At 38.9% G+C, this 21,326-nt stretch overlaps 1 protein-coding gene and 1 non-coding gene across 4 annotated transcripts in view; one reads left to right on the forward strand and one right to left on the reverse strand.

Annotated features, from left to right (window-relative positions):
* Positions 1-21,326, reverse strand: part of Hecw2 (HECT, C2 and WW domain containing E3 ubiquitin protein ligase 2) — a 331,621-nt gene that overhangs the window by 42,226 nt on the left and 268,069 nt on the right. For all 3 annotated transcript variants that reach the window (XM_051190202.1, XM_051190203.1, XM_051190204.1), the window contains 2 exons: positions 13,752-13,835; positions 9,426-9,535 (listed from right to left, as the gene is read on the reverse strand). In XM_051190202.1, coding sequence (XP_051046159.1) covers positions 9,426-9,535; positions 13,752-13,835 — 194 coding nt within the window. The remainder of the gene's footprint in view (positions 1-9,425; positions 9,536-13,751; positions 13,836-21,326) is intronic.
* On the forward strand, positions 16,582-16,777 carry LOC127226559 (U2 spliceosomal RNA). The gene has a single exon (XR_007834890.1). It is a non-coding gene; the product is annotated as a U2 spliceosomal RNA (small nuclear RNA).

Genomic DNA, 21,326 nt, shown 5'->3' on the forward strand with positions numbered 1-21,326 from the left:
GACAGACAAGGGCTGAAGTCAATCAGAAGAGGGATTTAAAAATCCTGACGCTGGTGTTAGGGAAGTGTGTGTGTGTGGGGGGGGTCACCTTTATAGACTATTGAGGAAAGGAAAGGGAATAATGCAAAAGTGGTATCTGATTAGAGACGTTCTCAGCAGAGGGTGTAGGGCAGATTAAGGGTGGGAAAGAGGAAGGACGGAAGGGTGGAGAAGCAGTTAGTTTATACAGCAATTGAGGCCTGAGGGAATAAGAACTAGTCAGGAGTGTGGTGACTCAGAGGAACACCGAGCATTCGAAATACAAATTAGTGCCAGCAGAAAAGCAAGGAGGAGGAATGGGAAGCTCTGATGATAACAGTGTTTCTTAATAATAATAACAGCTACTGACTGATAAGCACCTACTATACATTAGGGATAATGCACTTTCCATAGGGGGAGACTTGAGAAAACCTCACACAGAGTCAACAAAGTGGCTATTAAGGTTTTCATCATCACTTTGTTACTGAAGAAAACGAGGAAGCAGCTTCCTGTCTACATCCTATGCCAGGACCAGGAATTTGGGATTTGACAAGATCTGTTAGATGCTAAAAGCAATGTGGGGAATGATGGTGGTAGCCAGAGACACAGGAAGCTGTATAAATAAATACTGAGTTGCATACAACAGTCATGGATACTCTACAGACACTGGACAGGAGAGCTCCTGAGTTTATCATGGGAGATCAGTAACTCCCATGGATGAAATAAGTTAGTGTATACATGACACTATGCAATGTCTATGTTTTAAGAAGCCCTCTGCTGTGCTGGCTGTTAATGTTTTGTGTATACATATTCAACACATAGGCAAACACATTGGAGCTTCAGGAATGGCTATTCACAAGACTGGCTCCTAGTAATCTGGAGCTTATGCATATAGAGTTATATATCCTTTATTCAAAGAGTTAATAAGTCACGAAGAAAACAAAGAAATTTGATCTCACAAAATATAGTAAACAAAAGAGAATTCTAAACAGTGGTTCTCAATCTTGAGTGCATATCAGAATCTCTTAGGAAACTTTAAAAAATTCCCAAAGTTTAGGCCATACCCAAAACCGCTACATCAGAATCTGTGGGGGTAGGACCCAGGCCTAAGTGTTTTCTACAGCTCTCCAGATGATTCCAAAACACAGCCAAGCTAAAGAATCACTTATACACAAGGTTAACTACAATCAGTGAGACATGTGGTCAGTGTCCAATAGCTAACACAGGGCAATGGCTGCCTAAGTGCTTGAAGAAGTCATTGCACCACAAAGAGACATAAACCATAGGAACACAGGGCTGCTGCTGGATGGAGAAAGGGAACCATTCAGCCACAGGGGAAACCCAAGAAAGCTGTGGGAAGCTCTACACTAGTAACCCAAACAGCCCAGAAAGTAGCCATAATGAAACTTAACCAACAGGAGTCACTGATGGAATATAGAAAATGAAGATCAAAGACTGAATAAAAACTCTTGAAAGACTAAAAAAGAAACATCATTCTTTAGCTGATTACTTTAAGAAGAAGCTTATACACTATGACTGTATAATGAGGTGCCTTAAAAGGCTGTGGGAAATCCTACAGTGGGTTCTGTCATTCTCAATATAGACAAATTAAAAGTTAGCTCCACCTCCATTTACACTCTAGGTAAGGGACTTACAGATGGAGAACAAAAATAGTTCAAGGCAAATATTCTTTTGCTAATAGTTCCATTATAAAAATAATCTCATATATATTACTTAAAATTACAGTAAATAGTGCTGCTGGCCTTTGTCAAATGCTGTTTTTGTTTTTAAGTCTCACGTAGCCTAGGCTGGTCTCAAACTTCCTTTGTAACCAGGCACAGCCTGAATTCTCGATTTCCTTTCTTCTCTTCCACCTTTCAAGTGCTGGGATTATAGGTATGCACCACCACACATGGCTCAGAACATGTATTTAAGAAACTTATTGAGAGATGGGGAACACACATGTGTAGTAGGTGGAAATGTTTTGGAGGGATCTGAAGTAAGGTTTGAAAGGTTAGTAGTAGAGTATGGATTGTCTTGTGAGCCAGCAGATAAGATAGGTAGCTGTAGAAAGATCTGTCTGAGGAAATAGTGCCAGTAAGAACTGACTGAGGGCAAGGTAGGAAATGTGACACAGAAAAGACAGAATCCTGAGCCTTAGTGGGCTCGCAACTGAGTCTAATTGCTAGGACTTCACTCTTCAGTACAAGAAGTCACTGATGGTTTGCAACAAAATTAATATTGAAAGAGCTATGTAATTCCAGAGGTTAATCTGCTTTTAATATGGACACCAGACTCAGAGCTAAGTATCATATGTTGGAAAGGGACTAGAGCATCATGGGAGTTGCTTCAGTGGTGGCTGTAAAGCTCAAAGTATGAGTAGAATTCTTACCATGTATAGTTTTGAACAAATATTATACTTATTAATTCTGAGGGGTTAATTTTGTTTTGGGAAAGGATAGTGTTATTAGAGTAAATTTTAAAAAACAATAAAGAAATCATAATGACATTTTGTTTAACATAACTTACAAAACTGTTTATGGGTAAAATACAAATTTTTTAAGAAATTGGGAGGGCAGGGCTTGTTATATACCCCAGGCTGGCCTGCAACTTGAAAAACTGGAAATAATTCCTGTCTCCATCTTCCCGGGTCTGGGATTGTAGGTATGAGCCACCATACCCCAAACCAGCTGTCATACAATTAATGCAAGTCAGGTTTAACTGCCAAGAGCTTCCAAGAGCTTCCAAGGAAAAAATGAGGTTATTTTGGTTCTAGAAACCAAAATATGTTCTTGGAAGAAAGAGTTGATAGAAATGTATGGGTACCACAACCGCAATGGAAGGCCCTTTCTCTCAGAGAGCACTTTCGCAGTCTTTAGAGTCTTACCACAGGGAATTGCATGGGGAAAAGATCAGCTGCTTCTAGGAAATGATCAAATGGAGGATGGAGGATGGACTTCATGGATGGCTAATATTGTGTTAAGTATTTAAGTATTTGCAGGAACATTTTTTTTTTTTTTTTTTTAAGTAACAGCCATTGGGGCTTTTATTCTTTGTCACTGCTAGGTAGATATTAAGAACTTTCATACAATCTGTGCATTTTCCATTCACTGTTACAACACTGCATAATAACAAACTATAAAATCCTATCTGACAAAATATCTCAGATGACACCAGAAGAATTTTGGCAGCAAAATCTGGAGAAGTCTGTGTTTTTCTGCTTCTGGGTCCTGGAATCCAGTTGGCTTTATGCTCTGCTCTGAATGGAGTTGAACCTTGACTACACAACTCCAGGCCTCTGTCCTAGTACAGTTTAGAGGCCCACTTCTTCCCTGGTTCTTTACACACACACACACACACACACACACACACACACACACACACACACACTTTCCTCTCAATCCCTTGAAGCAAACTTTCTTGTTGGACTGTCTTTAGATTGCCAGCTCCCAAATAATGACGCAGAGATTTCTTATTAACTGTGAAAGCTTGGCCTTTAGCTTAGGCTTTTCCCCATTTAGCTCTTATAAATGTAACTAATCTGCTTCTATTAATCTATGTTATGCCATTTGGCTTTTTACTTTTTTTCCAGTATAACATGTCCAACTTGATATCTAGATTCTGCCTCCTCTTCCTTTCTCTCCCCAGAAATCTCAACTATCCTCTCCTACCTAGCTAGCTATTGACCATTCAGCTTTTATTATAATACCAATCACAGCAACACATCTTCACACAGTGCATAAATATTCCACAACAATCCCCATTAGTAACAAAGAACAAGGTAAGGAGCATTACAACAATGTCTACAGTCTCATCTTCTGGAGCACAGTACAACACTGTTGAGAGGGGAGGCATGGAGATGTGCACAGATGTACAAGGCTCATATCTATTCCTATTTCCTAGGAGCAGCGAAAGTCCTACATCTAAGGAGATTCACATACCACTTACCTTTTTATTTTCATTTTCTTTCTTTCTTTCTTTTCTTTTTTTTTTTTTTTTTTTTTTTTTTTTGGTCCTGGGATTAGATGTGGGCTTTCGTGTACACTCAGCCTACTTTTTTACTTTTATTTTGACAAGGTCTCACTAAGTTGCCCAGGCTAGCATTGAACTTACTTTGGAGCCTAAGTAGGTCTTTAACTTGCTATCTCTCTGTCTTTGTCTCTCAAGTAGCTGAGATTGCAGGCCAGAGTCGTCAGGCTTGGCTCATACCATTTACTGAAAACAAATGGATAACTGTGGCCTTTCAGACTTGACCAAGAAGTAACTTACCAAAAGGGGAACACTGAAAGGTACCCCATCCTGGCAGTACCAGGGGTGAGGAAAAAGAGGATCAATAACAAAAAATAAAATATCTCCATTAGCTGGACTCAGGGCTTACTAACAACAACAAAAAAAAGGAGGGCATGAAGCTCAGAGGGAGGTGGGTGAGGGTGCTAGGGATAGTCAGAAGATAGTACTAGTGGATAGATTTGATCGATATAACATTATATGAATGTATGGAACTTCCAAAGAATAAAAAACTGATTAAAACTAGCAGCCAAATCTTAACAGTACTGAGCAGAGGGGAAAAGAGAATGAGGAAGACTGGGGAGGGACACAGAGAAGTGAAATGTATCTGAAAGGGGGAAGACCAGCAACATCCAAGTGTTTGTGGGAAGAAAAGATCCCTTTGGGAGGAAATAACCCCTCCCATGGTCTATTCCATTGAGACAACCCTGATGAAGACCCACGAGGCTCCTCGGTGCTTTGAGTCCAGGCACCTCATGCTGCTTCTAGCTCCAACCACTCCAGTCCTAGTGACATCACCACAGTTGTGACCCACATTCAGACTCAATGACCCCCACACACACACACCATGCAGCACCTCATGCCACCAATATGAAAACAAGGAGAAAAACAATATGCATGAAGAATTTCAATAAATGTGGTGTTAAACAAATTCTCATGCCACTGACACCATAGTTTTGTGCCCTGGAAAATGCACACAGGAAAGTATATCTCCAATATATTAGACAAATTAGGTGTCATTGCACTTAAATTCCTAGAGATATGCCCCTAGGCAGATTTTTTGGTTTCCTATTTGGCATAGTATTTGGCAGAGATCTTTTCCTTTGGACACAGCTGAGGTTGGACTAGCATTATAATGGCCCTAGAAAAATAAAACTTCATATTCCAGAATTTTGAAAAGTTTTAGATGAACACTCTCACAGCTGCAGAAAGCAGTGAGTCAAAGTTTCCAAAGACCCTCTTCTCTTGAAAAGACATGAAAATGTGCTTGGAATGAGGAGAACTATGGAAAGATTATTAGGTTCCTAGGTACTCAGAGTGAAGATCATTAAAATTTATTAGTCATAATTTTCACAATATCATTCTCCAACCACTAAAATGGGCGAAATTCTGGTCACAAGAAAAGCACAAGACTACTTAAAAAATTATTTTTGAAATGTTGATTTTACACGGCCTGCAAGGGGCCTGCCAGAAGCAGAAGCTGTTTTCAGAAAAACAGAGCCCTCCACAGAGGAGCTGAGGAGAGAGGCCTGGCTCTTCTCACGTGGGGTCACTTACGGTTGTCTCCACTATTATCAGACAGTGCATCCCCATCTCAACATCAAACCAAGGCCGCTGGGAAAGAGGCACCAAGAATATGGAGATGATTTTTCCTGCAAATTAAAACCACCACAAACACTGCTAGCAATTTAGATATGGCTGGATTACACATGTCATTGGAAAATGTTTAACTCCGAGTTTCCAAAATACACTTTATTACTGCCATGAATTATTTGGGTGCATCTGTGACGCTAAAAGATGATGTGTACTCTGTCACCATTTAGAATGTCTACACAGAAGGAGAGAACGCTCAGGAAGTCTTCGAGAACATGCTTATGTGGGTTCAGAATACATTTTTCTTAGGGAGGAAGAACCTTGGAAAAGGTCTAGAAAAAAAAGGCGGGGAGGCTATGGCTGGCATGAACCGAATTCCACATGACTTCACTTGTTTTAATCATAAGACAGCAAGACAAAAAGACGACCCACTAAAAGCTTTAGCATACATCCTACTTAAGACAAAGACCTCTCCAAATGATTCAAAGCCTAAACCAGCCAAGCTTGTAAGTCAAGAAGAAATCGACTCACACATGCCAGTCATGAATGGCTCACCAAAGGACAAAGTGTACTTTTGTGCATATTTCCAGAAGAAAGAAAAAAGAATAAATTAATGTTAACTGGATATTTGCAATGCCAGATACCCCACCACTACCACCACCATCACCACCACCACCACTGCCAAACAAAATAAAACAAAACAAAACCAACCCCAAGAGGTGAGGTGATTATTACTACATCCATTTTATTTAAGGAGACTCAAATTTCTGGCAGGAGATCAATGGTAAAAGAACCCATTGAGGCCAGCAATGAATTCTGATGTCCCCCTGTAGTGTCACACACTGATTTCTCTTCATGTGTCAGCCACATATGTGTCTCTCTAACCGCTCCAATGTTGATCTGTGTGGTGTACTGCCTTCTCAAAGATTCCATGGCAGCAACAGCTTGTGTCTCAATCAGCAGGACCCCGAGACACTTGAACACACAGGTTCACCTTCCCCAGCGGAGAGTCTCATCTTTCAATTTTCTGCTTCTGATTACTGTTCAACTTTGTTTTTGTGGCAACTATACTTTATAAAAAAGAGCATTCTACACTTGTGGTATTCACCTAACATCATGTTGTACCTGGCGCAATTCAATGTATCACCTACTAGAGCCTGCTTTGGCAAAGGTAATTTATAACTTTGAGTTTCACATTCCATGGTCTCTCTTAAGACTTCATTCTTTCTGAACCCTCTGAGTATTTGGCTATATTAACCACATCTCCTTGAAAATGGACTCCCCTGGAAACATCTTCCTAATCCTACTCCAAGTTCACTACCCCTTTTGTTCATTCCTTAGTAAATCCTTAGATATTAGAGTTCTTCATGAGACAATCCTGTTTTATATTCTCAATACTTCCTCTAACCTATACTGTAGTCTCCAGTTCTTATGACACTGAATTCCTAGCTGTCAGTCTGTATGGCCCAATTGTCTTTGGTATCTCCTAACTATATTTTCCTCTTGTCTGTGGGTATCTCAGACTGAGAGCCACTACATGTTTCAATAAAATATGCAACAAGCCAAACTCATTTTACATTTCTCTTCAAGTTAAACCCTTCTTCCTTTCTTGGCAAGTGATGCCAACATCTGCTGGGCACTGTGGGAAAGAAGACCTACTCAGCCTTGGCTTTTCCTTATCTGACACAGTACTAACATCTCAGCATGTTACATGTCCCATCCCTTTATCCCTGTGTTCCCTCCACTGATGCCCCTCCCAAATGACTGCTCTGCCTCCAGTCCCTTAGATTCTGCCATCCTCCCCTTTGTCATTAAACTGATCGTCATAAAATAGGGTATCACTGGCATTTTACTTTTTGTAAAGTTTCAGATGTTCCACCAGAAGCCAATTTTCAGGGCATGGTTAGCAGAGCTGAATGCTAACGATGAGGTCCAAAGACAGGTCAGTGGGTTGAAATTCATGAAGTTATTAATGACCTTTGGTCTGTACTGAGTTGGTCACATAGAAAGGCCTCAATCTGGCTTGAATTTTCAACCTGAATCTTGAAAACTACCTTCTATTTCTGTTCTTTCTCCTTTGTACTCCCTATCTGTGGTTAGTGCACACCACACCTTTAGCCAGAATATCCTTTTATCTTTGGTCCATTTGGGAAATTTCTAGTTCTTTTGATTTTTGTTTTCCTGTTTGGTCTTTGGGAAATTTTTCCCCCTATCTAGTGCTGGGGACCAAACCCAGGGCTAGGCAAGTACACTATAACCCAATAAAATTTCAAGCCCTGCCTAGCAAATTTCTAGTCACCTATCCTTCAAGGTTCCCTCACACCTGTTATCTTAATCTTCCCTAAACAACTGTTCCCACACCTATGTTCCCAGATGTCTCACCATTACAGCACTGACCACTGAGCTTCATAGTCACTGCTGACTCACCCACAAACCCTTCAAAAGGAGAGGCTATGTTACTCATCTTTAAACCACCATGCTCCAGTTCAGTGCTTGTATCATAGTTGGATGCTCAATAAATCTGTGTTACATGGACAAATTAATAGAGCTTTTCCTGCTTGTAGTGTTCAATTAGACTGTAGCTTTATTATCAGAGCAAAGTGTGAGAACACACGTTATAAATTAAAGAGCACAGCAGCTTTCAATGACACATCTGAAGTCTGGATTTCTACTAAAATAGTCTAAAATTTTATTAAAGTGTGAATAACACGTTGCCTATAATAAAGTTATAAATGTTCTGTCAAGATCATGGATACCTTCCCTAAAAATTCACTTTTATAAAGCTCCACTTATACCATTTACTCACCCAGACATTCACTACCCCTTAATTCACATCTATCCCTTCCAAAAGAGTTCAGGTAAGTTTTCACTCATCAGCAGTTTCCATCTGCCCATTCATCTTCCTTGTACTATCTTATACGATAGGGGGAAAACACCCAAGTCCAATATACTAAATAATTTAAGTTCTATATTATTCCTTGAAAGTAGAGACATCATTTTTATTGCTTATCAGATCTGTACCCTAAACCAAACTTTTTAAATCAAAAGAGCTCACCTAGTATTTTGTGCCTAATATGTCTGTATCAGTCTTGTAACACTTTAGCATAGGACTCAATTCTTTTCCATGGTTCTTGAATCTAATCCCAAGCATTCAAGATGTCTTCGTCATATGCTGCTTGAGTCTCTGCATCAGCTTAAAGACCCTCACCAAGAGTTTTTATTGTTAATTAGATCTGTACCCTCAACCAAATTTGGGATACATTATATTCTTGTGGAATATTTGTGTAAACTGTAAAGATGTGTCTTTGCCAAGGTACTTTCCGATTGGTTTAATAAAGAGCTGAATGCCAATAGATAGGAAGGAGAAGATAGGTGGGATTTCCAGGGAGAAAGAGAACTCTGGGAAGAAGAAAGGCAAGTTGCCAGCCAGACTCAGAGCAAGTAGGATTTATGTACTGGGGAAAGGTAAAAGCCATGTGGCAGAAGGTAGATTAATAGAAGCAGGTTAGTTTGAGTTATAAGAGCTGGTTGGGGAAAAGCCCCAACTAAAGATCAAGTTTCATAATTAATAATAAGTCCCAATGTTGTTATTTGCAGGCTGTTGTTCCAAGAAATTCCAATGAGAGTGTGTATTACATTATCCTACTAACATTTATCTTCCCATTTATTATCTTTCAGTCAATGAACTTACAAGGAGGCAAGCTACTTCAAAAGGTAGCCAATACCACCCAGTGTGTGTACCTGTAGGCAGAGCACTCCCTGCCTGTGTTCCTCAGAGAATTCCCATGTGCAGGAGACAGACTCACCTGGTGAGTTCTGGGGAGATGAAACGGGGGAGCCACGCGGGGACTGACAGTAGCTGGGGTGGAGTAAGGCATGTGGAGGCACATACGACATTATCTCTTCCTCAAATAAGCTAGGAAAAGGCAAGACATAGAAAATATACATTATCCAAAGAGACTGAGAAAACTGCTTCCCCAATGAGGAGGAGGGAGGACCCTGACATGCCTCTTGTTCTCCTCCATGATGAGGTAGTTTCCTTCTACAATTTCATACTTGAAAACAACCATGTACAGGTAAAACATACTTTTGCCATATGCGATTTAAATATTTTCAGTAAGTATCTAGTATGCTTGAATTTCACCCACCGCCCTTAATCAATAGTATTATTGTAGCTTGATATCTGTATGTTTACATAAGGGTCTAAAATATTCCTTTTCCTGACTGTATATCAGGTCATTCTATGAACATACTATTTATCCATATTTTGAAGGAAAATATTTACTTTTCCCCCATGTGGTAGTTTGGATGTAATTGGTCCCCATTAGGCATACCTTGTTGAAGAAGGTATGGCCTTATTGGAAGAAGTGTGTCATTGTGGGAACAGACTTTGAAGTTTTCTATGCTCAAGATTCTGCTCAGAGTCTCAGACCATTTCCTATTACCTGCAGAGCAAGATATATCCTATTCCAGCACCATGTCTACCTGTACATCACCATGTCCCACCATGATGATAAAGGATTAAACCTCTAAAAATGTAAGCTTACTTTGAGAATAAGTTAACGTTTTTCCTTTGGAAGAGTTGCTGTAGTCATGGTGTCTCTTCACAGCAATAGAAACCATAATTAAGATACCCAACTGCCTGCTGTTTATCACCAATAGCACTATGAATGCCCTCTATACGGTTCTCCCGCATATGTGAGTTTCTTAGTGTGAATATGATACATGCACAAAAGCAGAATTGCTCAGTACAAGCACACACCCACCTAACCCATCCTAACCTCTACACCAAGACCTGGAGTTCAACTACAATTGTGGCTGGCTACAAATCTATACACAAGATGTTTTCCAGCAAACATTCACATTGACATTTTGGATGTGCTTAAGGCACCTTCAAAAAGCACCCATATTCATTTTGGTGGACTTCAGTGTTTACCAAAAACAATGGCATATACTAAATCACCATCCCATAAGAATAAAAGTTAATTATAATGGGATTTTAAGTGCAAACATAAGGTCACCAACCTTAAAACACATACTAACTAGTATTATTTGAATTTGGTACCTCACATATTTTAATTTTTTATAAATGTTAATCTAATATAAATGTACACATTTATAGTATTTATAGCTACTAATAGGTACATGGATTTTTTTTCACTATATCTAAGATGATGGCATTTTCTAAGTGTTTATCTGCAAAGAATATGAAAATATAATACGTGAAACATGACCAGATTAGGGATAGAGTGATGGCTGACTGTTAAGAACATTTGCTGTTCTTACAGAGGACCTGGATTCAGTTCTTAATATCCACATGGTGGCTCACACCAACCTATAACTCCCGCACCAGGGGATCTGACTCCCTGGCCTCTGCAGGCACTGCACACACATGACGTGTATACCTGTATGCAAAAAAAACACTCACATAAAAAGAAATACATAATTCTTAAAAATGTAAACACATGTTTAGCCTTTTTAATTTTGCAAGATATTGCCAATTTGTGTAACAGAAAAGTTGTCTCAACAAAAACTTCAATCTTCCCAAACCAGATAATATGAGAATGCCTTGGCCTCATTTGGCATCATCAGACTGTTTGTGTTCTACAAATGTCATGTAAAATGGTGACTCATTGTACAAAACTGCATCTTATGGTCATCAGTATCTTCACACACATGTATGTATTAACCAAATACTCATCAATGCCTGTGAGACACCGTCACCATTTTCTCTGCCCAGTTTGTGGTTCTCTTCTTTGGAAATAATTGAAAGTCATCTTTCACCAGCTCATTATCTGTTGTTGAAACCACTCTTCCAGCTTGCTACATTTTTTTTCCTGCCTTTGCTTGTGGCATCTTTCTTTATACAACTTTAAAGTTTTTTTTTTTTTATGTGAATCCTGATAAAGGTACATTATAAGTGAAATTGGTTATCAAAAGCATATAGGAAGTGAATAATCAATGACGAATTTGACAAAGTCATTTAATTTTTATATCTTATAACAGTAATAGAAAAACACCTTTAATGGGTTCACTTTGATTTGAGTAATGTCCCACACTGTGGCTTAGTGACAATCAAGAACATTTATACCAGGACTGATTCTCCTCTCTAAGAAATAAGACCCTAAGAGACACAGATTTGCTCAGGAAGTGTGCAGCAAGTACACTCTTAAGTGTATAAAGAACTGAGAATGTGAGTAGACGCCCCATATTTCTAATAAATAGTAAATATTATTTATTAGGTAAGTATAGATAGTATATTGTACCCTTGTGTACTCTTAATAGATACACTTGATTACTCAAATGAAATGATGGTCTAGAATTGAGTGCATAACATGTCATAACTATGAAATTATTATGTGTAAATAAATTCTTCAACTTCTTCAAAAGCCCTTTAGTGTCGGTGAACATGCTTATTTTCTCAAGCAAAAGATGATGTAGTCTTGCTCTTTATTTGTGAGATTTTTAAATACTTCTAAATTCAACCATGTAGCATATAATAAATTCATGTAGACTATGATCTTTAATAAGGGACAAATATTTTAGCAATAAAACTAAAATATTTAAGACTATGTTATCTAAAGATTATTTAATTAAAGACAAATAGAGAATAAGACTGTTAGCCATGGTCACACCATTTTGAAAACCTTTTGGTTTGGTGTCAGTGAGACCACAGTAATCCAAATTCCATACATATTTTCTTAATTCCTGCCTCTGCCTCTGCCTCCTGCAGAAACCCTGATAATGTTTATCTGTCACCTGACATTCTTCACTTACTACTCAGCATTCTTTGTTCACTCCTAGTAATGGCCAATTTCGGGCCAAAGGGAAGCTTTTCAACCTCCTTCCCCATTTCCCTTTCTGCCCTGTAACCAGCCCAGCTTGTGTGCGAACGGGGGCTCTCGTTCTTAGAGATTCCCCACCAGAGATCTTTTTTGTCCCGAATAAAAGCCTGTATTGTCTTAAGTTGCTTGGTTCCTTGTCTGTCTTTCCTGCTGCTGAACTTTTAAGAGGTGCAAGTCTTCTGTTTTTTATTAATTTATTCTTATAACAAAAGTGTACACTTTGACAGAGACATCATTTTCTGCCATTAATAGAGCAACAATCTTTGTGACTATCTGGAACACTATACTATTTTCAGAACTAGTTCAGGATACCTCAGTGTAAAGGGTTCCTGCTAGATTGAGAAGTGACACTCTGTCCCTAAGGGTCTTTAGAGTTGAGTGAAGACAGTTTTGGGAAGTGACTGTACCTTTGGAATCTTGCTTCAACAACAAACAAGTAACAAGAAATATGGCAACAAATCCTGAGGGAGAGACTCAGGGTCAGGGTCAAAATAAATAGGAAAAAAAAACTCAAAGCAAAACAAACAAATAAGAAAACACAACACCTTGTGGCCCTTAGCACTCAGGGGACAAGGCACACACTGCCTGAGTGGCCAGCACATCATTGTTGCCCTTGGTCCTAGGAAGACCTCCAGGGCAGTTTCCCAGCTTAGTTGTGATTTGCCTGTGCTTGAGGGATGATATAAAACACGAGAAAGTTCCAGTTGCCCTTCCAAAGTATTCTAAAATTTAAAACCAAACTCAATTTAACCACCATGAAAGAAAGTGCAATGGGTCAGTTCCATGAAGCTCCATCAAATTGGCAGAACCATTGACCAAACGTCAACCTTTTCATTTCCCAAACATAAACTCTCAAAACCATAAAGTAAACAAGCTATGCCTAAAATCTAGCAAAAAGAGACAAAGCACATTTTGAGGAAGAAAAAAGTGGAAAGAAAATATAGACACAACCTCTGCTCTGCTCTGCTCTGCGCTGAGGGGTGCGCTGCACAAACTTATATGGCCACCTCTTGTTTCACCCATTGAGAGAGTTTTGATTTGTTTGTCTTTATAATCTTTCCCTTTCCAAGTGGTGTACAAGCATGAGTAAGCAAGTCTGGGGGTTAGCAGATATAATCTGAAACAAACTATTGTGAAAGCTGCATCCCATGTCTTCCAATGTGATGATTTCTTTAAGACTGAGGAGAAAGGAGACATTTTTTAGGCTATCAACACTCACATACGACTTTCTAAAATGTTCCAAGTATCTGACAGCAGATACTTCCCTGAAGTCCTAGTGTCCCATACCTTAGTAACATGACGAGGTCTGCGTCACTGGAAAGCCTCACCAATCCAGGAGTCCCTTCAGTTCGGATAAACTGGATCTTCTCCCTGTTTAGTCAAGGGAACAGTGCAAATGGGTATGTCAGGCTTTGGGATGTAACTTATTGGATAACCACATATTCTATCACAGCCATAGCATCTTGGGTACCTATTAAATGGCACTGTGTAATGAAAACTTTAGGAATACAAATCCCCAACAAACACAGCCTTTGCTTTTGAGAAGAACATTGTGGGACTGGAATGAGGTAGTAGAGTCCTTGCCTAGCATGCAGGAGGCCCCGAGTTCATCCCCCTGCAGCACTACAAGAAAAACAAACAAAAACAACAAAATAAAACACAAGTCAGTGCTGTCCTGTTCCCCGTAAAGTCACTCCACCTTGAAGATCAGAACCAGGAAAATGGTGTCCCACGAGTGTTAGCAGCATATTTGGAAGCACATGATGAAAATCAAAGCCAATTACCTAGTGGATTCTTTTATAAGATCTAAGAATTAGCTTTTTTAAAAAGTCTAAATTTAAAAAAAAAAACTTATCTTGTAAAAATATGAACAATTCCTTAACCAAAGAAGTCCCGTGGAAGGGTCAATAATGATATGCTTTGATCTTGAAGCTATGTCTAATAAATATGCACTTTATCTCTTCAGTCTACCATCACAATAAAGCAAGGCAAATGAAACAAAAGCAAAAAACAGGCTCACACTTTCTATAACTGTGTTCACTGGAATTGAACAAAGCAATGATACAGATGCTATGATGTAGATCACAGCATGGCCTGCAGACATCCTGTGAAAAATAAAAATATCATATCACTCATCTGAGTCACAAGGAAGATACAGCAAAGGGAAGAAAGGAGGTTGGCATCAGAGGCAGGATGTCCGTAGGAACACTGCTCATCACTTTCTATATGCTAAATACTAGACAATAAAAGCAACTGGTTTTGATTTTTCAGATGAGAGCATACCAAGGCAGACTGAGACTAGTTTTCTACCATGACAGTGTATTTGTCACAGTGACAAGCTATGGGTCATGCTTCCAGGGGAGAGCACTAGATCACACCATCTGGTATCTTCTGAATCAGTTCCTTCCTTCTTTCCTTCCTTCCTTCCTTTCTTCCTTCTTCCCTTCTTTCCTTCCTCCCTCCCTCCTCCTTACCCTCCCTCCCTCCTTCCTTCGTTCTTCCCTCCTTTTCTCTCTCTTTCCTCCCTCCCTCCCTCCCTTTTTCCTTCTTCCCTCCTTTTCTTTCTCTCTTTCCTTCCTTCCACCCTCTCTCCCTCTTCTCCTTTCCACTTCCCTGTCTCTCTTTTTCCTCTTTTTGGCTTTTCTGTATAGTCCTGGTTTTCCTGGAACTCATTTTGTAGATCAGACTGACCTCAAACTCAGTCACATGGTGGTAAACGGTCATACATGCCATCTCCAGTATCCAAAATAGACTTCTATCATTTTCATTGTTTTGATCACCAAAACGAGAAGACTGGTCCCTGAGTGCTGGGATTAAAGTATGAGCCACCACTCCCAGCTCTCTATACTTTCTTATTCTATTAGTCACACGGTTTTTCTTCAAGCATTCTCAAGCACTTAGTTTGTGCTGGCCACAGTCTCCCACAGACTTGGAATCCAATAAAGAAAACCACAAAATTGCCTGTCCCGGAACTTATGGTGCTATAGAAAATCAAAGGCAATTCCCAATATTATATAAAACTATGTAAAGTGCTCTGTTCAGATAACTGAGCTCTGTTTTAGGTTAAACATACACCTAGCCTAGAGGCCCTTTCTAAAGTATTTTTTCATGTAAAAACAAACAAACAAACAAACCAAAACAAAACAAAAAAAAGTTACTGGTGATTAAGTGAATGAACCAAGGGAAAGGAAGAGAAATTCAGCAGTGTGAGTCTCAGAAATGGCACATACTTTCCAAGAATGAAGAAGGAAATGCTCTTTGGTTATCACTGATTTGCCCAATATCCTATAGACAAGTGTTCCTCAAACGGCTACCTTCATCTACTAGAAATCTGCAGACACAATCTCAGATTCTGCAGCAAGTTTCAAGTCTTCTCATTTTGGTGATCAAAACAAAGAAAATGACAAAAGCATATTTTGGATACTGTAGATGACATGCATGACTTTTTTTCTGACATGTGAATTCATGTCCCATGACGAGCAGTTATAACACAAGTGCTTAGCAATTAGACAGGGATTCTTCTAAGTGTTAGTGAGCAGGGCTGTCTGTCCTTAGGCCACCAGGTCCTTGGTGTGAAGTATGACAATGTATTTTTTGCTCCCATACAATTCTCTACCTGACTGGAAAGACAGAGCTCTTCTATTGCACTATTGTTTTATATCATGAAAACTATTAAAAGAAGCTAAATAATAGAAGTTTCCACAGGCTAAGGAGAAAATGAATAGATGGATTTAGAAAGGATATTATGCAGTTATGCTAAATAATGCCTGAAAGACAGCATGCCTTATCCTATGAACAAAAGCTCTGCAGTATCTTGCAAAAAGTGGTAGGATTCACTCACCATGAGATGCATCCACTAACATTTTCACTATAACATTGGGGGTATTCTAAATAAACTGGTGAGCTAAACCAATGAATCAGTTAAACATGTAAGCTTTCTGTTGTGAAGGAGAGATGGTGACTGTGATAATGCCAAGGATGCATGTCACAGACCATTAGAGACCAAAGCATGGGACTGAGTCAGACACTGGAGAAACAAAAGACAAGTGTCTCTATCTACTGGTAATAGTCTCAGCATCAATTATTTGACTCCTGAAAAAAATATCCCAGATAAAGCATTAATTCTATTGCCTTTCAGTATCCTGGTAAAGATAAGTCTAGAACTGTGTGTATCAGTTTAAATGTGATAATCCTCTACCCAAGGAGAATATATTAAGTGGATTTTGGAAGCAGGGAGATGGGCCAGGAGCTCACCCCAACCTCTCCACACATTACCCTGGGACTGTAGTACTTCCAGAAATAGCACATCCTTCAGGGATCTACATCATATTAATTTTTGTAGTTGTAACTTAATTTACATACCTCTTGGTTTATCTTTTGTAAAAATTGTAATCATAGGAAATTGGTATGCATTTTACATTTACAAACATTTAAGTTTTTCCAGAATAAAAGTGTCTACAGTCAATGTGATTGACCTACAATACTTCTTTTCCTTTTAGAAAATGAGATTTAATTCATATGAATTTCCATAAATCTATATAGTATTTGGAATTTATACAGCTTGAGACATATTATTAACACATTTGACTATAACTAGAAGATTCTGAATATTATTTTATTATATTTATTCAAGTTTATTCTGTTAATATATAGATTTGAAAAGATTCCAAAGCCCAACCCCCCCCCCAAAAAAAAAAAACAAAAACAAAAAGCAAAAACCATTTTGCCTTTTCCAGGTATGGTGGCACAAGCTTTTGGACCTAATACTCTCAAGGCAGAGGCAGGAGGATCTCTGTGAATTTGAGGCCAGCCTGATCTACAGAGTAAGTTCCAGGACAGCCAAGGTTATACAGAAAAATTCTTTCTCAAAAACAAAACAAAACAAAAACAAACAAAAAAACAAAAAACACAAAAAACAAAACAAAAACAAAAAACAAAGAAAGAAAAAAAGAAAGGAAGGAAGAAAGCAGGAAGTGACCCTGTTATGTGAAGAAATGCCATTCAATCTTAAGTGGTTTATAACCAAGATTATAAATTCCTTTTGAGATATGAGTTTCTTGAGGGTAAAGGTCCTTCCTCCTATATACTTCTGTCCATGTGCTTCACAGAGTTTTATACACAGGAGAGCTCAGTAAACTATCAGGCACATGATCAGCTAATGCCAAAATAACAGACTCCTATCACCCACACTCCACATTGATAATAAACAATATTGCCACCATTTTCTGCTGTATCAGGAAAACAAAAAGACTTGGAAAGCTGACTTCGGATTCGTGACTAAATTGGCATCTACCTAGGGAAGTGAAAAGGCAGGTGTGAAGGGATTAAAGCAAAAATGCTAAGCTGCATTAATGACAATGGCAGGGAAATGCTGCCCATATGTGCTGCCTCTCACACTTAGTGTGTAACCACTTCCTCCCAGGGCACAGATTTGCCTCCAGAGGGTGACACTCTCACCAGGAAGGAGGCCACTTGAGGACAACGAGCAATGTCTTAAGACTGGAATTTCCGCAGAAAGCATTCTCACAGAAACCAATCTTCTCTGGTCTTGCAGTTACAGAAGGCACATGTTAAGGACAATCAGAGCCAGCAGTGAGAACTCTGCATACTTGGGTTCCTGCATAGGCACTGGGTAACACACTTGCAAATACACATGCTTCTAAAACTGCCAGTGGCAGTTGTAGAGACATGCTTAGAGTTCCCTAATGCTACATAGCATAGCCAAGAATGGAAAATTAGCAATGGACATTATGGCTATCACAGTCACAGGCAGTTTGCCTTGACAGATGGCCCACAATAGAAAGGTTCATTTTCTTCCTTCTTGCCACTCTATACATTGGGTTTAGAATGTGACTCTTTTGAACACACAGAAATGACATGAGTTAGTCATATGTTGATGACATCTTATACATAGATATAAATCATCTACAGGCCAAGGACTAAGACTTGCTTAACTCTGCTTCTTTGTCTTAAAACAAGCATATTTAGGATGCAAATGCTTGGCCTGGAGCTTATTATATTGTAGGTCCTACAAAGATTTCAAACTCACAAGCCTGTTATTAGATGCTTTTTCAACAGAAGGCTCTGTTGGAAATAGAGTCCAGCTAGGTTTCTGGAGGTCTACTTTTTTTCTGTACTGATGTTGGCAATACATCCAAAATCATACTGTTTGTTCATTCCATGGATATGTATTAAGGATTTTATGAGGAACAGTAGATTCAATAGAGTTAGAATGATGACACTTCTCACAATTTAATGGTGATGGGAACCATGCATCCAACAAAATGCAATTCCATACACAGTAGTCCCATTTTCTCCATGTCCCTCCCTCCCCCATCCTCTCCCTGCCCCCTTTCTTCACCTCCTTCCCTCCCTTCCTTATGATGTGACGACCCATATAGCAATGCTTATGGCTTTAAAAAAATACTTATTTTTAGTTTTAATTACATGTATATGTATGTGAGTGCCAGGGACATTAGAATCCCTGGGGCTAGAGTTACAGGCAGTTATGATGTGGGTGTTGGAAATCAAACTTGGGTCCTCTGAAAGAGAAGCAAGTTCTCTTAACCACTGAATCATTTCTTTATCCTCATGGCTTTTTATCTGGATTTCTGTTACCTATAATCAACCATAGCTCAAAAAACATTAAATATAAAGTTCCCAGATATTAAAAAATCGATATTTTAATAACTTTTTTACTATAACATATTGTTATACTTGCCCTATTTCATTTTGGAATTGTTACATTCTTGCTGTGTCAAATTTATAGGTCAAATTTTATTGAAAGTATATATCACGGCATATATAGAATTCTGTTCCACAGGAACTATCAGACAAATACTGGGGTCTTAGAACTTAGTGTCTATAGGTAAGAAGAAACCAGTACAACGAAACAATTTTGGACTCTGTGTGCCAATCATAGCCCATAATTCTAAAGAATCAATACCTATGAATACCAGATTGTATGATGACTTTCATATTACTTTGTTATGAATTTGATAAGAAGTATTCTAATTGAGAATATATTCATAAATTAAAACTATAATTCCCTGAACTCTGGCTTAAAAGTAAACATACCCCCAAAATGCAAAAATGAGACATAAGTATTTGTCAGAAGCCCACAACACTCAATATATTCAAATAATATATAGCAAGTAATTTATTAAACTTTAGCCCTCAGAAATGTCTTCTGGAGTTTGCTCAGCCCTCTCTCCCCTTCTCTCTCTCTCTCTCTCTCTCTCTCTCTCTCTCTCTCTCTCTCTCTCTCTTCCTCTCTCTTCCTCTCTTTCTCTCAATGAAAGACTCTAGAGACAGGGATTGGTGTAAATCACACCAGCAAGCCATTCTCCACAGAAGTTAATCCCGACCTAAAGAAGCCTTAACTGCAGTGCATGCACAGGGCTACATGGTCCCCATTAACAAGCATGATCAGTCTCAAAGCTAGTGGCTTTGAAAATGTGAAGAAGGTAAGGACACATCTTCAGCTCAGGCTTTGAGATGTAATCGAGATGTAAATGACAGACAACTAAAGTCTAACTCCATTCATGCATGTTTGCTTTGCTCACAATGCTTCATAACCCTCACTCGTTTACTCTTTAAAGGACACCAAAAGGTAGAAACAAGATTCCCTTTTCTTAGAGTAATAACTTGAAAGACTCTCAAAGGCTTCATTCAGAGTCACCTTTGGTGGTAAGTAAACTGTAGAGTCAGAGTTCAAATGCAGCTCTGCCTACTTACGAATTCTTAAGATACATACCTACTACTTCCCAAGAGCCATGACTTCTGGCCTTTTAGTGAGGGATGAGAAACTTGAACCAAAAGTGTTCAATGGCCAATTATTTGAATGAGATGCTTTTAAAAACCCAATGGTAATCCCTATATAAATGGTCTGCAGGAAAAGAATAGTCCTCATCTACATTTTCTATTCTTTACATTGAGCACAGCAGCAGGATCTGAATATCACTATGTTGGTCCTCACATTTAAGTGAGCTGTAAACAAGTCAAAGGAGACTGGAGCGGAGCAAGGCCGGCAAAGTGAGGGAGGCAGAGTGAGGCAGGTCCTGGCAAGAGTAGGCCGCAGGGTCAGCAGCTGCAAACTCATGTTGTTTAGACAAGATATTTCCAGCTCAGTTTTTGAGTTTTTTTTTTTTTTTTTTTTTTTTTTTTTTTTTTTGTATTTTTTGTATTTTTGTTGGTTATTTAGACAGGGTTCCTCTGTGTAACTGCTCTGGCTGTCTCGGAACTCACTCTGTAGACCAGGCTGGCCTCAAACTCAGAGATCTGCCTGCCTCTGCCTTCTGAGTGCTGTGATTAAAGGCGTGGTGGCTGAAGTTAGTATTTCCAGGTCTGTTCTAAAGTGGAAGAATTCATTTGCATTCAAGCTGAAAGAGAAATAGGTTAGCTATTATGAGCACTGAGATTAGTTTTACTTAAGCTAGCTTTTAGGAACTTTGACTTTTAAACTCTACAAAATTATTTTTCTATAGTTTCAAGGCCAGTGTAATTTAAAAATATAATCAGAATAAAATTAAACGACAACAAAACTTCAAGTCAAGCAAAGATGACAGAAAGGAGCAGAAAGGTCTGTCGTGTTTGAATCGTGGGTAGTGAACTGAGGCGCGTGCCTGCTTGCTTCTTGTGGCTCAGAATTTCTTGGGACGTTCAAGCCATTTCATTATTGGTAACTTAAAATATGAGAGGGATTTATTTACACAAAATGAAAGCAAGTATCATAAGTATCATTCTCATGGCCAGGGACTCTCTCTAAGAAGTCTGGTGCCACCTGACTAGAGCAATGCTAATAGGCAACAGGCTTCCTGGCTGGCCCAAAATCCACCAAAGAGAAATTCTTAACTCAGGCTG

Source organism: Phodopus roborovskii, unplaced genomic scaffold (genome assembly GCF_943737965.1).
Source record: "Phodopus roborovskii unplaced genomic scaffold, PHOROB, whole genome shotgun sequence".
Lineage (NCBI taxonomy): Eukaryota > Metazoa > Chordata > Mammalia > Rodentia > Cricetidae > Phodopus > Phodopus roborovskii.